Raw genomic sequence first — 23,323 nt, 5'->3', positions numbered from 1 at the left:
ACATCCACCAAGCCTTACAATGCTGACCAAGGCTTCACACATTCACTCCTCACCCCACATGACCAAGGCTGGAATTAAGTGTGGTATGTGGGTCTGAGTGTAAGTGGGACATATCACTCTGGCCTCCTGAATCAACAAGCATCCGGGATCTTTTGTAGACTTCAAGGACTTCATAAAGCTGCTCCCCATGGGTGGGCCATGCATGGGACAGGTATCATTACTCTGGGACAGGATGCTGCAACATGCCAGTGGTTTCCTAATAGGCACAACAGTCCTGGGCTTTAGCAATTGGGCTTTTTTCTATCTCAGAACAGGACTAAACCCACCTGGGACAAGTGAAGTTGCCTCTTCCACCCATCCCCGAGCAGCAAATAGGCCTGTCTTTATATACATCCACTGCCTTCCTCTCCTGTAGCAGAAGGGATGTGCTGGCCATAAATGCTGACCTATGTTACCCAAGCAGCCTCTTCTCACTTTATTACTGGGCATAGGAAGATCATTGCAACAAGGAAAAGAAGATGGAGGCTTTGCTTCTCATTTATACTAAGGCCTCTTTTCACCTCTCTGGCAGTGTGATTGGGTCTTAATGGGGGGTGGGTCAATGACCTGTAGGCCCCTCGATCCTGATGGAGCACTGTAATGGAGCTTTATGGTGGAAATGTGAACCAAGCCCTTAGATCAGAAGCACCAACTGAACCCCAGGGCAGTGCTAGGTTCCCTGGATACATGAGAATTCCGACCCAACGCGCCATTCACCAAAAATGACACAGGACGAGATAAAATGCCCATCCCTTTCAAATCCATAAAGAGGATGATCCCATGTGAGTGTATCTGCTTTACTAGAGGAAGCAGCAACATCCCGGCGTAGAGAAGAAGTGGTTTACCTAATAGCAAGATGTCTTTGAACACCATGGACCTCTTGGCAGCTCCTAGGAGCAGGTGTTCTCCTGCGTGTGCCCTCAGCAATGCCACCTGCAAGGACAGAGACGTATTACCTGGGTGACTGGGAGAAGGGGGGCGAGTGCTTTGCTTTGATTCCACATAAGTAGAATGTAGAGGAAGTGCCCACTCTTGCATTGCTCATGTCAGGGCAGAGGAGTAAGGTCCTTGCTCTGGTTATATGTGGGGGTTCAAACACAATGTTCTCCTACATCTCACCACTCCTCAGGTGCAGCATCGCCAACCCTTTGGCCAGGAAGCCAACAGTCTAAACCAAAAGATGCTCAAGATACTAGCCCAGCACCTGAGCTGGTCCAGATCCCTGCACAGAATTCTCACCCACCTCACTGCACTGGCATGTGCAACACTAAGACAGATTCTCACAACTGCTGACCACACACAAGAGTAAGGCCACCTAGAGGATTCAGGGGGCCTAGGCCAAAGCGGGGGAGCTGCAGTGCTTGTACTCACCCAGTGGCAGTCCAGGTCTTCAGCATTTTGGTGGCGGGGGGACCTTCAGTCGCTCCACGTCTTTGACAGCACTGAAGGGGCCCGTGCAACCGAAATGCTGCCAAAGACCCGGAGCAACTGAAGGGCCCCCCACTGCCGAAATGCCACCGAAGACCTGGACCACTGTCAGTCCAGGGCTTGCGGGGCCCCTGCGGGGCCCAGGGCCTGGGGAAAATTGCCCCACTTGCCCCCGCCTCTGGTGGCTCTGCACAAGAGATGGAAATCAGGAGGTACAAAGACCAGTCTGAGGAGCAACTGTGCACCCAGCATGGCAGCAGAGACACACTCATCCTGCTCCAGTGTCCCAAGTATAAGGAAGGCAAGAAGGTTGTCGGGATCTATAAAAGACATCTTATCAAAAAGTGAGTGGGAGAAACTGTGACTGACCCTGGGAGAAAAGAGAGAGACCGCATTACCCCACAGAGCAGCCAGCCAGTGGCTCAGGAATGGATAGTCGTGACAAGCAGGGAACAAACCCCAGAGTCTGTGACCCAGCCTGGTGGGGGGCTTCCTGCCTCTGACAGATACCTGAGGGGTCTGTCTTTTTCTCACACTTTGGCAACCCTCGCAGAACTTGTCACACGAATAATATCGCATTGACTGGAATAGCATTGGACACTCACACCAGAGGGGTAGAGTCGCTTCTGCATGATACGTGCCATGCTAGAGAGCTAGGGGAGCAGAGTCACTCCTGCATAATGCATTCATGCCAGGGGAGAGGGCGGTTTCCATTTCACATTCTACATCATGACAATAAGTAGGATCATTTCCATGTCCCCCCTTTGTCCCACCAGGAGTGGGGTCACCATCTCATGCCTTACATCTCACCCAGAGTGTGGTCACCATGTCACACACTACATCCCACCAGTGGATAGGGTCACCATGCCGTGCTATGTCCCACCAGCAGGTGGGGTCACCACGCCACTTGCTATATCCCACCAGCGGGTGGGGTCATCTTCTGGTCATTTGCTCCCCAGTGGCAGTGGACAGTTAAGACCAATGAAGGCAAAGAGATGTTTTTCTGCCCTGACGTTAATAATTGATGTTCTTCATGTTATACCCCTCAGTGGTTCCTGAGAATGTCCCGGATCTTTTGCCCCATTCTGTTAACAATTTCAAAGCTTTTGTAGAAACAAAGGTTAACTATTGGACAGTGTGGCCCAGCTGCTTCTTAATAGCCAGGCAGGGATGTTGGCCGAAGAAAACAACTATTAAACATTAATGGAGAGACTTGGAAAAGTGTGTCCTGATAGGGATGGTCCAGCCTCTGCGTGTTGAACAAATAGAGGGTGAAAAGGAGAATGAAGCAAGGAGCAGGAACATATCACAGTTTTCCTGGGTGTTATCTTTCAGCATCAGATGAAGCCAAGGGAAGCCTCACTCCACCATAAGTGTCAAGAGAATGCAAATGAGCTAGAACAAAGCTCTGATTAGAAAAGATGCTGACACTTGAGGGGACAAAGGTATTATGCAAATAAATAGAACAGGGACTTCTACAAAAAGGGTGAATGCTTCAAGGTGTTGTGAAACCCTCATTTGTGCAACACAATGTGAAGTGCATGTGCAGATGGCCAGATGTGTGCAGTCGCCCAGTTTGTTGTGTAACTACAGCTATCTGTGTGTGCAGGAGCTGGTCAAAACTGGAATTTCCATTCCTCAGGGAATTCTGAACTTAAAAAATAAATCGTTCTGCATCGAAAGTTTCACAATTTCCTGTGAAATGAAAAGGCCAAAATGTTTTGATTCACAACTATCAAAACGTTTTGTTTCAATAATGTTAAATTATGTTGGTAATGTTGAAATGTTTTGTTTCGATAATGTTGATTCATTTAAACTTTATATTCTATTAAAATATTAAATATAACATATACCAATATAATATTAAGATTAATAGTTTAATTGAATATAAAAGTCTAAACAAAATGAGAAAGCTGAAATGAAGTATTTTACCTTAAAGTGTTTCAACATGAATTTGTTTTGACATCTTCCTGTGGAAAGTTTCACTGAAACTGGCATTCCCACAATACATTTGGATTTCCACAAAACTGCAGTTTCTGATGGAAAACTTCTCTAGAGTCCACCATGCAGCTGTCTCAGGGACTCACACATTTTTGCTGCCATTTCTAGTTGTGGCTCCCACACTGTCATGTGGTTCATCTTCCTTTGAAAATGTGGGTCTAATTGTTCTGGTGTTTTTTAATGTGCATTTCAGAAAAAAAATGCAAATATTTTTCTCCTGGATTCTTCCCTGACATATTGGGCCAGACTCACACTGACGAGCAGTTACTCAGACCACGAATCACATCGGGGCAGGAAGCATGTAAAAAACCTCTCTTCAGTGTGAACACAGGGGTCAGGCAATCTGCTCCTTGGTTATTTCCTTTCTAAAAAATTCCCATGACTGAGCCAAAGACACTTGGTGAGGACGTTCCATGTGCAAACTGTTATAGATCTTACAAAGCATTAACTGGGTTTTACAGCATCCATTCCAAGTGGCAGTGAAAGACTTGATAGAACAGTAGCTGCATCTAGCCCTCTATATGCTGCAGCCTGTTTGCTAGGTAAATACAATTTGCCGTTGGACACCATTTTGTTTTCTGTGATTTCTAAGTGTATTTGCTTTAGGAATTTAGCATGCTGTTTATCACTGTAAATAATTCAAAGCTACCACCCAAATAGATAGAAATGGGAGCATTCCTAAAGGCTGTAAAATATGCGGACTTCCCAGTGATCTGCAGTGTGAGATGACTGTGGGTTTTCTTTACTAGCTGGGCACTCTCACTTTCTAAATATCTTAATCTTCTGATTTGGTAAAAACTACCCTCTGATCCGGAGGTCATTGGGCTGCTCCCTGATCCTGGATGAAAAGAACCCTTTTTAAATTTGTGAACAAAAAACAATTAACTTGGAAACATCCTCCTGCCCCACTACAGGTACTGTGAGCCTTCTGCAGAAATGGACTCTCATTAGTTTTCCCTGCACACTCTCACTTTTATGTGTGTATTTTGAGCATGCATACCACCTATACATAGATAGTTGTGCATTTTCACCACTTCCATCAGTTGCACGCAACTTTGAAACGCAGTCCTTAACTCTGAGCACTTCCTTGTGCCACTGGGGCTGTGTTAGGGCATGTCTAAAGTATGAATGCAGCTTGTGTAGACATGCCAAAGATAGCTTCAATCTAGCTAGTATGGGGAGCATAGCGGTATGCAAGCCTTCCTGGGACCCTGAGTTCTTACTTGGGTGGCCAGCCTGTGCTGAAGCCCACGCTGCCACGGACCTGAGCTAGTTAGATTAAAGCTAGCGAGGGTATGTCTGAAATCACACTCTGCCAGCAGTGTAGACATACCCTTAGATCTTATGGTTTACTTCTTACAAGGGGAATGCAGAGCACTCTATGCTGGTCTTGGTAAGTAAATTACTTTAATATCTTGCTTTAAATACAAATATATGAGCAACTTTTCAGTCTACAGAGGTGCTGCTGTTGGTTTGGGATCTTAGACACGTTTTTATTATAATTTATAAATTACTATCAATAACAGTTACCACTGACACCAGGAAACCACAGGCCCAGTGAATAATTAAAGATAGATTTTTTTAATGTTAGGCAACAGAAAGGCCTTCAAACATTAAGCCAATATACTGTACCTAATCAGTCTAATTATCCTAAGCATTGTATAGCACTTTAGGTTTTCAAAGTGCCGCAGTAGCATTCACCAATGATTCACCAACCATCTGTCCATGAAAAATTTTGCTTGTAAAATGTGTGCACGATTATGCGTGTAACCCCCAAAGAGATTACATAGATTCCTGGAGCTCTGTCTGCTGGAGAGGGGCGCTACATGCGTCTAGCTGAGCACATTGTTACAGCGATTGTGCAAACAGTCTGCTTAACTGCACATGCAAATGGCCAGTGCTAGTATTGTATGCGTGCAGTTATCTGATCTGCTTATGCAGTCATGATAATTGAGTAAACAATGTGCAACTTCTTTGCAGATCGGGCCATTCCTCTTGGCCACAGATTACCCTCCACAGGAAAGAGCCATAGGAGGTCAAATGGCACTAACCTGATCATCTAAGGGAAGCTCGCAGAAGGCCGGGATGTACTTGGCCCACTCCACCAGCACCAGCAACTGCTGCTTCATGGATTCACACACGTCTGTTATGTTTGCAATCTTCTTCCCTCGGATGTCTCCGTTGATCACAGAAATTGGTGATGATATCTGCAATGATGAGAAGGGACCCATGTAGGATCTTCATATTTCAGAGCTGGAAGAGCCAGTGATATGAAAGTCCCAGAAGCTGGGAAGACCCATGAAAAGTGGGGGCAACATTTCTGCCTTCTCTGATATAAGATATAGGTTTGTGGATCTACAGAGATTAATCAAAGAACAGATTAAAAGGCAGGCAGGTATCAATGGAGTCAGGAGCTTTTTCCTCTGTATAGCTGAGATGTCAGGAATGATGCTCTGTACTAGCAGCTGAGCTATCTCTAAGCTAGGTCTGGACAGAGAGCCTGGATTAGTACATATGAGCCCCAGAAACTTGGGAGTTGGATCTAGATTTGCTTTCTTTCTTTATCATAGGAGGAAGGGAATGAAAAACAGAGGCAAAGCCTAGATACGCCCATTATCAATGTGTCGTTCCCTGACCAGACTTGAGTGGTCTGTAAAGCATGTGAGAAACACGTCCAGAGTCAAGAGTTCTTCCTCTGATTGAGTAAGTCAGGTTTCAGTGGATTTACACCAGAGCCCAATGTGGCCCACAGACGAGTCTGTCTTTTCTTCTTTCTGTACTACGGGCACTGATATAAACCCAGTTTCCCTTCAGCAGAGGCTCATCAAGGCTAGTGCTGGTGCTAGAGAAAAGACTTTTCCCCACCAGCGAGCGATCAGAGAACTACCCTACCTCCATGCCAGCCATACCCTGCTCCCAACCAAACAGAGCTATCACTGCCTTTACCAGGCTTTTTTCATAAGATATTGAATATAGTGCCTGATTCTCCTCTCACTCCTGCTGACATAAATCAGGAGTCTCTCCACTGAGGTCAGTTACCCAGGCTTAAAGCTGGCTTAAGTGAGATCAGAACCAGAGCATTTAAATTTAAAATCCCCATTTGAAATGCTGAAGCCCCAGTTTAAAGTCAGAAACATTTTGCCAAACTGTACATGTGCAAACATGCCCACAAAAATACACCATGTGTCCAATTTGCATGCAGAATTACTATGATTGCAAAGGCAAATGGTGCCATTTCACTTGCAAATGACTGATCTGGCACATCTTCATGTGCAGGGACCCCATTTTCATGCAAAGATGCAGCAAACTTCCATGCCAATGAGATGCGCAAGTGCGTGCACATATTGCATGCACAGTTGCATACTCAGCTTGTTTCAAAATCTGGCTTTAATCACCAGTTTTTCCTTATGACTTTGTGAGTGATTAACCAGACCCACCACTCTCTTCCTTCTGCCCTCTGGAATCCTGCACTTCCTGTCCTGTTGCATCCCAGCACTTTCACGCAGCCCTGGCTCCCTCTTTCACGGCTTTACTGGTTTGAAAGGCACCAGCAGTTTTTCCAGGTTGCATTTCTTGGAACCTCTCCAGCTCTAGAGCTGTTATTGAATAAATAAGATTGTAAAAATCTCACCATGTATTACCCTAATCAGGGTGCCCGGAAGGCTTGGCAAATAAACACAGACCTCTGGGTGAGTGACCTGAGATCCCAGAGAAAGCGGCTCCTCAGCAATATCTTGTTCTAATTAGCGAGGCATGTATAAGTTACTGATTAGCATGCTAGGAGCCCCAGTGTTTAATGAGTCTGTGTGTGCTCTGCTGGAATGGAGCAGTCTCGATGAGTTTCTTTGGGGCTGCTGGCTTTATCAGGAGACCTGACTCAACAAAGGAGCATGCTGCTTCAGAACATCCAGTCTCATTGTAAAATGCTCTTCCCTTGGAAGCCTCATGGCCAGAGGACCCTTATTTCACCTTGCAGCAGAGTGCGATGTTATCTTTACAGGGCCCATAAATGTGCTAGGAGCCTCGCAGAATGAGCTAAGGCGTGGGCCAAGATTTTCAGAAAGGCCTTGTGTTTTGAGTAGTGTTGGATTTATGCTAAGAAAAATCAGTTGGGCACCCGACTCTGAAAATTGTCTCCCGTTGGGCACCCGGAAGCTGAGACAGAGACATCCCAAATCACTAGTGACTTTAGAAAATCTTGGCCTGACATTCTACCCAAGGCTACGTCTACACTACAGTATAAATTCTAATTAGCTTAAACCGATTTTATAAAACAGATATTATAAAGTCGATTGTGCGCGTCCACACTAGGCACATTAATTCGGTGGTGTATGTCCATGTTCCGAGGCTAGCGTTGATTTCTGGAGCGGTGCACTGTGGGTAGCTACTGTAAAATAATGAGGCCAATAATGTCGATTTGCGTCCACACTAACCCTAATCTGATATAGTAATATCAATTTTAGCATTACTCCTCTCATTTTGTATGAGTACAGAAATCAATTTAAAGAGCCCTTTAAATCGATATAAAGAGCAGTGTAGTGTGGAAGGGTGCAGCGTTAAATCGATTTAATGCTGTTAAAATCGGTTTAACAGAGTAGTGTAGACCAGGCCCAATACACCACAGAGAGTATCAGCAGACAGAAGGTGGGGGACAGGGAAAGGAAGGACAAGGGGGACAATTAAAAGATCACATGGTTACTCACTAGGGCCTCGATCCTGTAGGCTGCTGAGCACTCCTTTGGGATCCTGAATGCCCTCAAATCCCTTTGAAGCCAGGAATGCTCAGCACTTCTCAGGATCAAGTCCTAGAGCTTGGACATGGAGCTGTGTAAATAATGCGATTTTCCAGTTTGCTGGCCGTTCCGAAAAACAAACCAAAAAATTGTTTCAAACTGACCTGAAATGAAAAGTTTTCAAATTTTTTGGTAAATCAAAGAGTAAGGAAAAAAATAACTGCAGTTCAAATTAAACATTTTGTTCATTTTCAAGTGTTTACAAAGTTTTTATGTGTTTTAAATGAAATTGAAATAAATTTCAAAACAAAAAGTCATTTCAAATTAAAAAAATTTAAATAAAATTTCTATTTTTTCAGAATTTTTTGGTTTTGTTTTGGCATGGTTGTTTTTGTTTGTTGGTTTGCCTGAAACCATATGGCAAATTTAACACAAATATTTCAGTCAACCCAAATCTGCATTTATCAGCAAAAAAAAGTTTTGGACAAAAATTGTCATCCCACTGTGCTTGGAAATGCCTTAATGCTTCTGTTAATTTCCTCCTTTCTCCTTTCTTAACTATTCTCCCTCCAGCCCTTCTTAGGAGAGATTTGAATGAGGTGAGGGAGGTGGTTTGGCCTGGAGATTTGGGAAGCTCATTCCAAGTATAAGCAGCAACATCGCACAAGACATGGTGATACCTATCAAAGGAGATAAAGACCCTGGATGGACTGAGGTTGGCATCACTGGCAGAGCAGGGAGAGCAGGGAATGTGCTTAAGGTGACCAAGACTGAGATGGGCTGGGTGATGCATGGTCTTGTAAGATGACCTTCCTTGCATTGCAGTGGTAATGGTTTGAATGGTTTCCTTGCATTATGTCACTGGATTTAAGGCTGCACCGCTGGATATTGCCAGTGCTTTAGATTCAGGTTGTCTGATGGCGAGAAGATTGTGTGAAATGCTTTCTGACCTGGAGGCCTGATAGGAACATCCCGAGTGTTTGCCTTTCTTGGAATTCTGGGGCTCAGTTCATCACAGACAAAGTCAATTTTTTAAGCCTATGGCTATTTATTCAAATTCTTAAACAAATTTGCTTCCTCTTTCTGGGCCCCTTTCTGTGAATATTCTAGCAAATAAGTGTCCTGGCAGGAATGTTTACAGACACAAAGAATTTTAAGCAAACGTTAGCGAAAATATTTGCATAAAGCAAACTTTGAATTCATAATCACAACTATTTGAACCAGAAGCCTAATTCCAAGATTTATTCTTGTCTAAACAGGGAATAGAAACATACCATATGACCTCTATGCCAGATGGTGTAAGAACAGAAGAATGGCCATACTGGGTCCATCTAACCCAGTACCATCTAACCCATCAGACCATCTAACCCAGTAACCTGTGTCTGACAGTGGCCGGATACTTCAGAGGGCATGAACGAATAGGGCAATTTTGAATGATCCTTCCCCTTTTGTCCAGTTCTAGCTTCTCACAGTTGGAGGTTTATGGACACTTGAGCATGGGGTTGCATCCCTGACAATCTTGACTAATAGCCACTGATGGACCTATCCTCCACTAACTTCTCTAATTGTTTTTTGAACCCAGTTATACTTTTTGCTGGCACAACACCCCGTGGCAACGAGTTCCACAGGTTGACGGTGAATTGTGTGAAGTGCTCCCTTTTATTTATTTTAATTTTGCTGCCTATTAATCTTGCTGAGTGTGTGTCAGCATGGCTCCATTGACTTCAGTGAAGCTTCACCACCTTACATCAGCTGAGGATGTGGCCTTTTGTGTCCAGTCTACATAGCTGAAATGTCAAGCACTTGCAGCAACCCTGTTCACAGATCAGCTCCAGACCAACAATTATATCACGAACGGTTTCAAGTAACAACCACCTTTGAGAAAAATGGTGTTCTGTCTGCAGATAAGTAACAATCCTCCACACCACCTCAGGTGGTAACCCTAGAATCAGTGATGGATTATTCGCCTGGCTCTACTGAAAACTTTGCACCTGATGCATTAGCAGTAGGCTACCAGGAAAGAAGAAGTACCTGTTGTGCAAGGACTTCTGCCTGCAGTAAGATGTTGATGGAAGGCAAGCTGCTGTCTTCATAACTGGATCGCCGGGTGCTGATTCGATCACGTTCATTCTGTACAGCTGCAAAGAAGGATTTGGGGTCAGCTAAAGCTGAGTCAGGAATGTGTTTACCAAACGCCCTCCCACTCCGTTGGTGTTACCTTTACACACTAAATCCTCAGCTTTCCTTAGCCAAGGTTTCACAGCTACACAGTGTGGGAGGCAGGCCAGGATGCAGCTGAATCAAGTGTTAAACACAGGAAGCCTGATTTTCAAACATTGGTGACCAAAATGTAGCGCATAATTCAACATTTGGGCTCTCCTGGCTGCCTAAAACATCTTGGTACTGAACTATTTTGGTGTGTAAGTGCTTGAGCCAATGCTCATTGAGGTCAATGGAAAGCCCCCCAGTGACTCATGGATAGTGGATCTGCTCCCAAGTGCAGACTTGGTCCCATGCTATAGTGCCAGTTTTTAAACAGAACCTCTTAAGCCATGCATGAAAAATGTCCATGTGCCTTGTTAACACTCACAACCCTCCCCAAACCCATGACTTCTGACAACAGGCCATCATGCACCCAGCTATTCACTCTGTACACACAAAAGCTGGGTGCAAATGTTTTTTGTGGACATAACTTCGGAAGCCTTTGAAAATGTGGCCAATACGGCTTTGCGTTCATGCAGCATAGAGAGGTACAATCGTGTTTTGGGGAACCACCTGTATGTAGAATGATAAAGGAAACAATAGTTACTGTGCATCTTGCAGTGACTATTGCTAGAGTATCTAAGCTCTCAGTTAGGTATGACACAGAATATCTGAGACTGAAGAGTCACAGTGACAGGTATGTTTCTCTCTCATACATCTCCCTGGTTGGTTTGTTCCTCTGAAGGGCTTAGGCTGGAAGTCTAAGGGGTGTCTGCTGCTGTTGGAGCAATAATGCTGAGGAGGTGAATTCCAGCATCTGCTGAAAGGCACTTGTGCTGATTGTGACCCATGGTAGGCAAACTACGCTGGAAGAGATACAGTCATCCGAGCAATCTGCTAGAAGAGGCTATCGATCCACTGTATCACCAAAATCACTGCACAACGCTTGTGGCTCCCTGGATTTATATTTTCTGAATGTATAATTCAGTCTGATAAAAAGCAATAACTGGGCTCGGCTGAAATAAAAGCCCTGCAGTCAGCAGCTGTAAATAGGAGCTCTCAAGGTTACGTTGCTCATTATCAGTGGCCAGGCCCCGGGTTCAGTCACACCAGGATGTTTTCTAAATGTTTGCTCAGTATTAGCTGGTCATGGACCTAATGTAACTTCTATTGAATATTAACAGACACAAGCAGAGCTTCAAGCACAAGATGAGTAGGCTCTAAAGAGAGAGGATTCCTTTGTCCTTCAGGCAAAATTAAGGCAAGCTCTTAGCAATGCCTAGTCCCTATTAGTATGGGGAGAAATGTTCCTCATGGAAGGCAGGGTTAGGGTGTTCTCAAAGGGCCTATGTTTTGGCTGCAGTAGCCTGAGGTGTCTGTTATCCCAGGAGGTTGCTTTATTCAACGGGCTGAGGGCAGAGAGGACACAAGCTGTAATCAGGAGAACTTTGGGTTTTAAGTTGTGCATTCGAGGAACCAAATTCATCTCTGATGTTATGCCACTGAATGGCCCATCATGTCTGTGTTACAGATGCAGGAAACACTGCAGAGGCCCCAAAGGTAGCTGTGCAGGGAGCATGTGGAGCAAAGTGAGGCTGTGGTGAGTAGCCACACCTGGCAGTGGATATTTTGATGACCATTCACACATTTTACTGGGGGTGAATTATCAGCACTTTCCACCAGGGTCTTTCTTAAAGGTGGAAATGCACCATTTTGGAGTGGACATTTTGCCATTGTCTGTGTCTAGAGCGACATTGATCTCTGTGCAGAAGGTCAGCTTGAGATCTATGCACCACTTGGGATTAAGTGGGAGTTAAGTGGTACATGGTCCTTTTGCTGGCTCCCTCAGTATGCCCCACACTGTGCATAATTCTCTGGGTACTAATGAAAATTTTGAGCAAAAATGAATGGAGTTTTGATTTTTGGTAAACTTGTGAAAAGGCATTTCTCTCAGTGTGTAAAATGTCCCTGGTTATTTGTTCCTATGTAAAAGCCACCAGCACTTGCTCAGGATAAAAAAATATAGCAGGCAATTCATTCAGAAATGCTCTTTATTGAAAATAGCCCTTTGCACCAATCCCTATTTGGGGCAGGAGGATCAAGAGTTTTCAAACTTTGCCATGACATAAAAAATTATTAGCCAGTGTTTTGAAAAACAAAAATGTCGGTGTCCTCCAAATGGAGATCCTCATGTTCCCTCATCAGCAAAATAAGTTCAGTGCCAAAGAGCAAGGACTAGTGACTCATCCCAGAAAGAAGCAGATACAAAACACTACTGAGGTCTTGTCTACCCGGGAAAGTTTTACTGGTTACACAGCTATACAAGTATCAGAGGGGTAGCCATGTTAGTCTGGATCTGTAAAAGCAGCAAAGAGTCCTGTGGCACCTTATAGACTAGCAGACATTAGTGTCATCTGCTGTATAGACTAACAGACGTCTGTTAGTCTATAAGGTGCCACAGGACTCTTTGCTGCTTTTACAGCTATACAAGTATAACTCCCTTTGTGGATACTTTTATTCCACTACAGAAGTACCCTTTTTGGTTTAGCTTCCCAAGTGACATAAGCTAAACCAAAGATGACCCCCTTACACTGGAATAAAAGTGTCCACACAGGGATTTAGAGCAGTATAACTATATTGATTTAAAGTCACACCTTAGGCTTTGTTTAAACTTAAAACTTATATTCGCATAAATGTGTCAGTCAGGAGTGTGAAAAAAAAAACACACCCCCAAGCAACAAAACTCCTCTTGTTGGTGTACACTGTCTCTACACTAGGTGGCTACGCCAGTATAGGCTCTGTAGTATTCTACTGAAACAAGTCTCCATTGCAGAGAAGGCCTTAAGTAGTTGGCAATCAACTAGGTAACCTATCCTCTAGTTTAGGGCACAGGCCGAATGAGGAAAGGCCAAAAAGTCTGCTAGGCCCTGTGGGACGCACTGGTGGTTACTCAATTCCCAGTGACTACTCACTGGACTCCAGAATGATCGGATACTAGGGGGGAGAGAACTTGCAGCCAACCCCGACCCCCTAAAAAATAATTGATATAAAGTGAGAGACAGCTGATTTCACACTGATCAGACCTGATGTGATTCATGCACTCAGGGTCTTAATTATGTGGTGATCTTCTCGGTATCCAAACTAACTGGGACTCTGAAGCTTGGTTCTTTTGCCAACATTATGCAGCTTTTCTAAATGCTTCAGCGATATTGGTCCTATACACGTGTATACAGCTACACTGGATGTGCAAGTGCAAGGTACGTGTGCGTGTCAGAGGGAGGGAGGGAGTGCCTGCTTGTAAATATTTTGTGTGTTTGTGAGTGCAAGTAGATGTTGGTGCGCAGGTTGGAGTCTGTAGCATCTAGGCGTGTCTCTGGAAGTGTACATAATTGGATTGGTATTTGTGTGAAGTTGTGTGTAGGTGTCTGTGGTTGGCAGGGTAGAGGCGACCAAACCGGCTGTGTAATTGGTGTCACACCCAACCAGTGACTGGCATTAGAACAGATAAAGCACACAGTCACCTACCTTCTTTCTTCATCCCTGCTCGAAAGCATTTCTTTAGCCTGCAGTATCGACACTGGTTTCTTTTGTCCTTATCTACCACACACTGCCTGTTAAACCTGGGGAGGAGAAAGGGAGATGAGCAGCTGCAACAGCCTAGAGTCTAAGGAGAGAGCAGCCTACAGGGGCACTGTGCTCTGAGACACAAAATCAGAGGATTCTCTGCACCTTGAGGTCTTCAAACCACAATTTGAGGACTTCAATAACTCAGACATAGATTAGGGGTTTGTTACAGGAGTGGGTGGGTGAGATTCTGTGGCCTGCATTGTGCAGGAGGTCAGACTAGATGATCATAATGGGAAATTTAGGAATTCGGACACAGAACTCCCATTAATTTCTATGGGAGCCAAGAAACTTGCCTAAGGTTGCAGAGCAAGGTAATGGCAGAGGTGGGAATACAAACCAGGAGTCCTGACCCTTAGCCCTTTTCTCTGACCACTAGACAAGGGTTGATCAAGATGGGGGTTACAACCCCCAGCAGGGTCACACACAAGTGACAGGGGGGTCAGAACCAACCTGCCCCCCTATACTGCTAAATGGGTGGGGGGTCCCCAATAGAACACAGCTAGGTAGGAGGGAGATCCTGGAGGATGGGTGGTCTGGTATGGAATATGTTAAGAATCATTGCGCTACACCACAGTCTCTCCCAGAGCTAGGCTTAGAATCAAGACATCCTGACCCCGAGGTTCCCACCCTTTATCACCACACAACACTGCACTAAAGCTCAAACAGACCCATCTCCCAGTATAACCCCCAATCTTCACTGATCCAAACCACAGCAATTTCTTCCTTCCCCACTGCTATATCCAGGTCCATGACACTCCCTTGTTTCCCTTGTTTATGGCTCTAGTGTGTAGCACAGTGTCAATAGTCGTTTGCAGTACAGATTTTATTGGCACTTCTCATGCTCGCTATATAGTTTTCAGCTGGCTGATCATGTCAGCTTACTAAACCTGTGAATATGGCATGTAGGGGGACCCAAGGGACACAGGGGCCCCGCCATGTCAGTTGTTTAGCTTTTGAGAGTGCTGTTTTCATTGTGTTCCATTAAAGCCCATAGCCAATATTTTCCAGGATAGGTGCCTGGCGGTAGCCTTCTAAGTCCATGTTTAGGCACCTAAATAAGTGGTCTTCTTTTCCAAACTGCTGAATGTGTTACCATGACCACCTGAGTCAGTGGCAGCTGCTGGATGCTTAGCACTTTGGAAAATCAGGCCACTTATTTAGATGTCTAAGTATGGATGCAGGGCTGGTGTAAGCACTAGGTGAACTAGGCGGCCACCTAGGGTGCCAAGATTTGGGGGCACCAAAAAGCAGTGCCCCCCAATTTTTTTTACACTACTGTATTCATTTTTGAAAGTTTATAATAAGCAATGCTCCAGGGGGAGGGGAGGGAAGGCAGGGGGGGCACAAGGTGGAGTTTTGCCTAGGGAACAAAATATCCTTGCACTGGCCCTGTATGGATGCAGGAGTCTAACATTAGGCACCCATTTTTGAAAAGCTTAGCCCTAGGCTCCAAGCTACACTTCAAATTACACCTCTGTCACACATCGGGGGCTCCTCTCTGCTCCTCAGGTGCTGCATTTACACGGCCATGCACATTCCCCAGCCAGCTTCTCCGAGATCTAGGATACCATTTTCAAAAGCACCTCAGTCTCATTTTCAAAAGGGACTTTGAGGCCTCATTGACTTTCAGTGAAACTTAGGCACCCACGGGCCAGATTTGTAAAGGGTTTTAGGTGCCTACAGTCGCCATGGGGGCACCACAGACATTTTCAAAGCTGCAATTTAGGTGCCGCCTAAACCCCACGGTCCCTACATTTCTGCTTGTCAGCATTTCAAGACAGCCTAAGTGCTGCTGCTGCCCCACAGCTAACAAGCTGCTCACAGCTGCAGCTCAAACTGAAATCCCAGAGGCCCCAAAGCAAGATTCTCAAACTTGGTGGGGGGATGCCTGTCAGTAGGGCCCCATCCCATAGACATGCTCTGAGCATGCCTAAGACCTGATGTCTGCTACCCCCTAAGCAGGAGGGCTGGCTGCAGATGGTGGGGGAAGCTCAGCATCTGCACACAAGACAGCCAGGGTCACAGATATATGTAGGGCGAGAGTGAGTGAGGTATTGAACATGAACAGGAACCAGAGAGAGGTGGTACTGGCTGCTAGGCCATGGGCTATCTAGGCTTCGGTGCATAACTCTAGGAGAGGGTTCACAGCTGGGATTCCCAGGCAGAAGGAGGTGTTTATCTCTGGCTCTTCAGCCAGGTGCACCAGCTCAACCCTGTAGACCCCTAAGTCCCTCTCCTCTCTGCAGCATTTCACTCCTGGCTTGGTTAGGCAGCTCCCTGCTCAGCTGGCCAGCTTCTACTTTCGTAGGTGCTTGACTATTCCCACGCACTCTATAGGGAGCCTCAGCGGCACGGAGCTACCTCACTCTGGGCTGAAAATTCCACCAGGAACAGCCTGCCAAGAGGTTAAGCGTAGCTCTGCTCAGCTGAGCAATGCCGACATCCCTTTAAAAATCTGAACACCCCCACACGTGAGTGCCTAAGTCACTTTTAAAAATAGGCCGTAGGCTTCTACAATTATTTCGGTGCTTTTGGAAATTTTACCCCAGACCAGACTCTGCTGGGATTGATGCAGGAGTAATATCCCAATGGCCTGTTGCACTGCCTCGCATGGAGGAATGGGAGTTCAGCACCACGCCTGCCCACCAGACTAGGAGTGTGGTGGAGGCGAGGTGCTCAGCCCCCGGCAGTAGGAAACATTCTATCTTGCTTTGCAATGATGGCTCCTCTCAGCCTTTCTCCCCAGCCCAGCAGGGGTTAGGGTGTTGCAGAGAAAGTGTGCTTAGTCCCATAGAATGAGGCCGTCATTCCCTGCTACTCTCAAGTGACCGCTGGCTTGAGGCCGGAGAGGAGCTCTGCTGGGACCTGTGTCCAGCCTTCCTCAGCTGGAGGGACAGGTCAGTACTGTGAGATGTGGGGTAAAGAAGACAACAGGGAATAGTGACCCCAAGTTCTGGGGGATTCTCGGTGCAGTTCCTGGTAGACTCGTTCCCCCTCTTGTCTATGGCACATGCCTTGCTCCAGCTGGAGCCTTGCACAGCACGATGTCCTGGTGCCCTCAGTCCATACCTGCAGGAGTACATGTGGTTCTTCCTGACACTCCTCCTGAAGAAGCCTTTACAGCCATCACAGCTGGAGGCCCCATAGTGCTTCCCCGTGGCACGGTCCCCGCAGATGGCACACAGTGCGCTCACCCCAATGCTATTGGAGGTGCTGAGGTTTGTCGCGTCTGATGGAGAAGTGTCTACGTCAGGAAGGACAAAGAAAAGGAGACAATGAAGAGTCAGAGAAGCTGCTCTTTACCCAAGGAGGCAGGAGGTAACCAGGGGGACCCTGTGGCATGCACGTACACACACACAGGGATGCTGGAACAATTTGTATCACGAGAGTGCTGAAAGCCATTGAATCAGACTGTAAACCTTGTAGATAATGGAAAACTCTTCAAGCCTTGGGGTGCAGCAATACTTCTAGTTACAGCACGTACGCATGCATGCACACACATGCACATACTGGGCGTGCTCAGCTCCTTGGAAAATCTGGCCCTGGGATCAAAATGTTCTAACCTGGATTCCTAAAGTTAGGCACCCAAATAAGTGGCCTGAGTTTCTAAGGAGCCGGACACTTACAGCTCCCATGGACTTCAGTTAGGGGGTTGGGTGCTCAATACCCCTTAAAATCAGGCCACTCAATGGCTCAGTTTAAGGGGGACAGTAAATACTTCATTTTTGCAAAGTGCATGAAGACCCTGTGATGAAAGTCACTGCACACACATTATGATTAGCATTCAAACAGTCTGGAATCCAGACACAGTCTCAAATTTCATGGCAACACAGCTCAGAGCTAGCACTGCTCAGAGCCGATATTCACTGGGGATTTTCACATTTCAGTTTCTGTTTTGTGGTGCTGACCACAACCCCTTGAATTGCCCCTGGAAGCAGACAGCTAGCCAGGACAGTGCGTGGAGCACAGGTGCCATGTGCTCAGTGTAGGCCTCCCAATTTAATAGGTAGGCAGCTGCATTCTGCACTCGTTTTAGCCTTCAAAGAGCCCAGACCAGGGGTCCCCAACGTGGTGCCCGTGGAAGCCATGGCGCCTGCGGGAGCATCTAAATGCGCCCGTGTCCTGGCCGGCAGTGGAGCATCCGCCAAAATGCCACCGAATTTCTATGGCATTTCGGCAGCGATACCTCTCGATAATTCCGCTTGCCAACAAGTGATGTCATCGAGAGGCATCACCGCCAAAATGCCGCCGAAATTCAGCGGCATTTCGGCAAGTGCTTCACCGGCACCACGGTCCTTCATCTGGCTCCCACCAGACGAAAAGGTTGGGGACCACTGGCCCAGACTATCCCTAAGTAGAATGTATTAGAGGAGTGTGGTGACAAACACAGGGATAGTTATTGTGAGGTTTGCATGAGAGCCTCTTGACCAGCTGCTGATGGAAAAATACCTTATGGGCCACTTGTTTCCAACTGGCAATTCAGAAGCAGCAATTAATCTAAAGGGTCTCTGAGGGCATCAACCATCTTGGTGGATCGTGTGGACAAACTCCCTCAAATGCAGCGTCAGCCCACTGCTCTAAATGCTTTTTCCTGTCAACAGGCACCACACCTGGGTTGTTAGGATACACAGCAGCCAGTTCACTTTCATGATGATCCCTAGCGCAGTCAGACACAGATTGGGCTATCCTTACTGAGGTGAGGGAGCCCTTTCCCACATGATGAGCCCCATTGACTTGTGTGAGTCAAGTGCTTCCCCCATCTGAGCAACGGTTGCACACTCCAGCCCAGAAAGAGAGAGCTGAGACTGTAGAACTTGGGAGACAGATCTGGGCATCCTTGAGTCTCTGAGAACATTAGATCCCAAGCCTCCATCTAGGAATAAGGACAATCCAGGGAATTACAGACCAGACACCTTAGCTTCGGTACCCAGAAAGATAATGGAGCAAATAATTAAACAATCAGTTTGTAAGCACCTAGAAGATAATAAGGTGAAAAGTAACTGTCAACATGGGTTTGTCAAACCAGCCTAATATCCTTCTTTGACAGAGTAACAAGCCTTGTGTATAGGGGGGAAGCAGTAGATGTGATATATCTCAACTTTAGTAGAACTTTGTATACTATCTTACATGACCTTCCCATAAACAAACTAGGAAGATGTAACTTAGACAAACCTACTATAAAGTCAGTGCTTAACTGGAAAACCATACTCAGAGAATAGCTATCACTGGTTCATAGTCAAGCTGGAAGGGCATATTGATTGGGGTCCTCCAGGGAACTGTTCTGGATCTGGTTCAATTCAATATCATCACAAATGGTTTGGATGGTAATAGAGAGAGTAAACTTATAAAGTTTGAAGAGGATACTAAGCTGGGAGGATTTGCAAGTGCTTTGGAGAACAGGATTGAAATTCAAAATGATCTTGACAAACTGGGGAAATTGTCTGAAATAAACAGAATGAAATACAATAAGGACAAATGCAAAGTACTCCACTAAGGAAGGAACAATCAATTGCACATATAAAAAAGTAGAAAATAACTGCCTAGGAAAAAGGATATGGGGCATTATAGTGGATCACATACTAAATATGTGTCAACAATGTAATACTGTTACAAAAAATCAAACATCATTCTGGGATGTATTAGCAGGAGTGTTGTAAGCAAGACAAAAGAAGTAATTCTACACTCTATTCAGCCATGATAAGGCCTCAACCTGAGTACTGTGTCCAGTTCTGGGTACCACACTTTGGGAAAGATGTGGACAAATTGGAGAAAGTCCAGAGGAGAGCAACAAAAATGATTAAAGATCTAGAAAACATGAACTATGAGGAAATATTGAAAAAACTGGAGTTATTTAGTCTGGAGAAGAGAAGATTGAGGCAGGACATGATTACATTCTTCAAGTTCATGAAAGATTGTTATAAAAAGGAGGGTGGCCAATTGTTTTCCTATCCACTGAGGACAGGACAAGAAGCAATGGGCTTAAATTGCAGCAAGGGAGATTTAGGTTGGACATTATGAAAAACTTCTTAGCTGTAAGGATGGTTAAGCACTGGAACAAATTACCTAGGGAGGTTGTGGATAGAGCCCTGCGCAGACACAAATTTATATCTGCAGATGTGGATATCCACGGATATAAATCGGTATCCGTGGAAACGCAGGGCTCTCCCGGGAACTGTGTGGGTGAAAGGAGCAGGACGTGGAGCTGCTGCTCCCAGGAGCCAGTGCCCTCTCCACTGCAGCTGTACTACCCCTCAACTCCACCAGGGCCGCCCAGAGGATTCAAAGGGTCTGGGGTCTTTGGCGGCAGAGGGCCCCCACTTCGGTGGCGGGGGGTCCTTCCTCTCCGGGACCCGCTGCTGAAGTGCCCCGAAGACCCATGGCAGGGGGCCCACACCACCGAATTACTGCCGAAGTGGGACCCGACACCGAAGTGCTGGGCCTTCGGTGATAATTCAGCTGCAGGGGGGTCCTTCCGCCTCAGGGCGGAAGGACCCCCCTGCCACCGAAGACTTGGAGCGGAAGAAGCTCCGGGGGCCCAAGCCCTGTGAGAGTTTTCCGGGGCCCCCGGAGCGAGTGAAGGATCCTGCTCCAGGGGCCCTGAAAAACTCTCGTGGGGGCCCCTGTGGTGCCCAGGGCCTGGGGCAAATTGCCCCACTTGCCCCCCCCGGGGGCGGCCTTGAACCCCACCCCCAGCCCTTCATGGCTGTATGAACCCCAGAAAAGAGATGCAGTGATGCAGACAGCTGCATGGAAGGGATGGGAGTGGGGCTAGGGGCAGTACAGCCACACGGGAGGAACTGCCGGCGCTGGCTCCTGGGAGTGGTGGCCCCACATTCTGCTCATTTTGCCGTTGAGTTCCCAGGAGAGCCCTGCTATTCCGCAGATACTGATTTATATCCACAGATAACAGATATAAATTTGTATCCGCTCAGGGCTCTAGTTGTGGAATCTCCTTCATTGGAGGTTTTTGTGAACAGGTTAGTCAGGGCTGGTCTAGAGAATACTGAGTCCTGCCTCAGTGCAAGGGACTAGACTAGGTGACCTATCAAGGTCCCTTCCAGTCTGACATCTCTATGATTTTTATGATATCATCTCCCCTGGGGGCTTTGCATAAACATTGACTGGGAAGGATGGGACCCAACAAACCTTAAGGCTAATGGCATCGAATGCTGCTAACCCTGTAAGTGTGACTGACACCTCCATATGTCATGTATCAGCACAGATACCGTTGTCTTCCTCTATGGAAATTCCAGATGAAAATTATTGACTGATTTCACATGGTCATAGAAACAGAGAAATGAGTCTGCTGGTCTTCTGATTTCTACTGGTCCCACTGCTGTACTGACATTGACACTGATAGACGCCAGTAGGAATTAGGAGGGACCATGAGAAAACCCTAGAAAGCTACCTGAAGGATTCTAATGGAGACAGCTGGAATTTCTATGGGGCTCTAGAAGGCGATCATCAACCATCCGTGGTGAGTGACATGGTCTCTGCAAAGCAAAAACTCAGGGGGCATAAGCTAAAAATGAACTGGAATCCTAAAAAAAGGTTTGAATGAACCTCTGCCTTGCACACAACAGACACTGGATCTCATGGAGTCTGGGGGTCAAACCCATTCTTGGGATAACTCCATTGGCTTCCTCAGGCTTGCACTATGAATGAATCTCTGCCCTAACCCCCACGAAGAATCTGTCTGATTTGAGAGGAAGAAACCCAATATTCTACCCACCATTTCCTTTCCTGTTGTGAAGAGATGTATAGACCTCATACAGGCTCTGGCAGGAAGGGGGTTAACACTCTCTCGGTATAGGCCACAGCTGCCTCGGTGCAGAGATCCACCTGGGAGCAAGGCTGGGCAAATTAGGCCTTTCACCAGCACATGATAAGAGGGCTGTGCACGGAAGGTCTGGGGCTGGCAGTAGGAGCCAGAATCCTGGGGTGGAGAGGAGGGTAGGACAATGTTGCTGGCAAAGCTCTGTTGCTGTAGAGTTCATTTAGAGGCCAGGCTGAAGGAGCCTCGTGAGCCCTTTGTTTAAAGCCCTGCTTGTGGGAAGTTTCTTTTGTTTGCCTGTTTGTTTAACTAGGCTCCAGAGAGGCTAGAGAACTGGACTGCTGCAGACTAGGAAATTGTTCCCCCTGATCCACTGCATAGAGATACACACAGGCTCCAAAACACCTCTTCACTTGCCTCTGAATAAGGGCTTGTCTGTGAGGGGAAGTTATACTGGTATAAACTGGGGTGTGAATTTAAAGCACTGAAGTTCTACTTCCCACATGGCCACTCTTATTCTGCTCCCAGAGGGCCTTTTTCTGGTGTGGCTTATGTCACTTTGGAAGCTGTTCAAACTCAGAAGCCTATTTCAGAATAAGAGTGTCTGCATGGGGGAGTTATACTGGTATAACCAGAGTGGTTTAGTTAGATTGCTATAATTATACTGATATAACTGGGCAAATCTCCCATGCAGACAAACCCTAAGGCCTTGGGTCTGCTCAATCCATCCTCTGCAACAGCAGCAGTAGCAGCTGAGGCTGGGTGTGTGTGTGTGTGTGGGGGGGGGTTCTGTTTGGATGTAAGCTTTCTAAGTGGCTGTTGTCCAGTCCAGCAAGCTGTATTTGCATCTTGCCAGGATTGAGAGAACCGTACTGAATTTACACAGAACAGAGTAAATTGCAGCCCTCCCGCAATCTCTAGTAGCGAAAGGTGACCGTCCTGAGCATGCAGTGTCCCCTGCCCCCTGGATCAAGGTATATGCTGGGGGCTGTAGCATCAGCCTGCACTGCCATGTTAATGATGAGAAATTTGCAGCTGGTCTGATCTCTCCTGAGGTGTTTTTTTTACACACCCTTCCTGTCCTTCCCTGCAGCCTTTGTCTCCTTTTCAGGCTTCCATCTCTGATTCTAATTCCAGATCACTCTCCTGCTTTTCAATACCACCTAGGAACTTGCTCTTTCTCTGAGCTCATATCTACCTGTCCTCAGCATTCTGCCCTTCTGGGCTTTGTTCCCTCTCATTGATACCCTGGATTTTAGGGGTCGCTTTCAAAGTTGTGTTGCCCCATCTGGCACCTGCCCCTGAGCGAGTGAGTCACGTCTCATTAGCTTTCAGCTAGTAGCTTCTGTAATGCTTTGCAGGAAGGCTGCTGCCTACAAACATGCCTCCTCTTGGTGTGACAGTTCAGAGGGTCTCAGACAGTCAGAGATGAAATCATGTCAGAAAAATGAGTATATGTCAATTTCCTCCAGACATATATAACATAAAACAAAGATATGGAATCAGAGAAGAAAAAAAT

At 46.3% G+C, this 23,323-nt stretch overlaps 1 protein-coding gene across 2 annotated transcripts in view; it reads right to left on the bottom strand.

Moving 5' to 3' along the window:
* HNF4A (hepatocyte nuclear factor 4 alpha) overlaps positions 1 to 23,323 on the bottom strand; it is a 32,693-nt gene that overhangs the window by 5,798 nt on the left and 3,572 nt on the right. For both annotated transcript variants that reach the window (XM_030533220.1, XM_030533221.1), the window contains exons 2-6: positions 17,100 to 17,274; positions 13,929 to 14,023; positions 10,233 to 10,339; positions 5,520 to 5,675; positions 885 to 972 (exon numbers count right to left, since the gene is read on the bottom strand). In XM_030533220.1, the coding sequence (XP_030389080.1) occupies positions 885 to 972; positions 5,520 to 5,675; positions 10,233 to 10,339; positions 13,929 to 14,023; positions 17,100 to 17,274 (621 nt within the window). The remainder of the gene's footprint in view (positions 1 to 884; positions 973 to 5,519; positions 5,676 to 10,232; positions 10,340 to 13,928; positions 14,024 to 17,099; positions 17,275 to 23,323) is intronic.

Source organism: Gopherus evgoodei, chromosome 14 (assembly GCF_007399415.2).
Source record: "Gopherus evgoodei ecotype Sinaloan lineage chromosome 14, rGopEvg1_v1.p, whole genome shotgun sequence".
Lineage (NCBI taxonomy): Eukaryota > Metazoa > Chordata > Testudines > Testudinidae > Gopherus > Gopherus evgoodei.
Note: the sequence above shows the minus strand (reverse complement) of the source record. Positions and strands in the feature narration are given on the sequence as shown.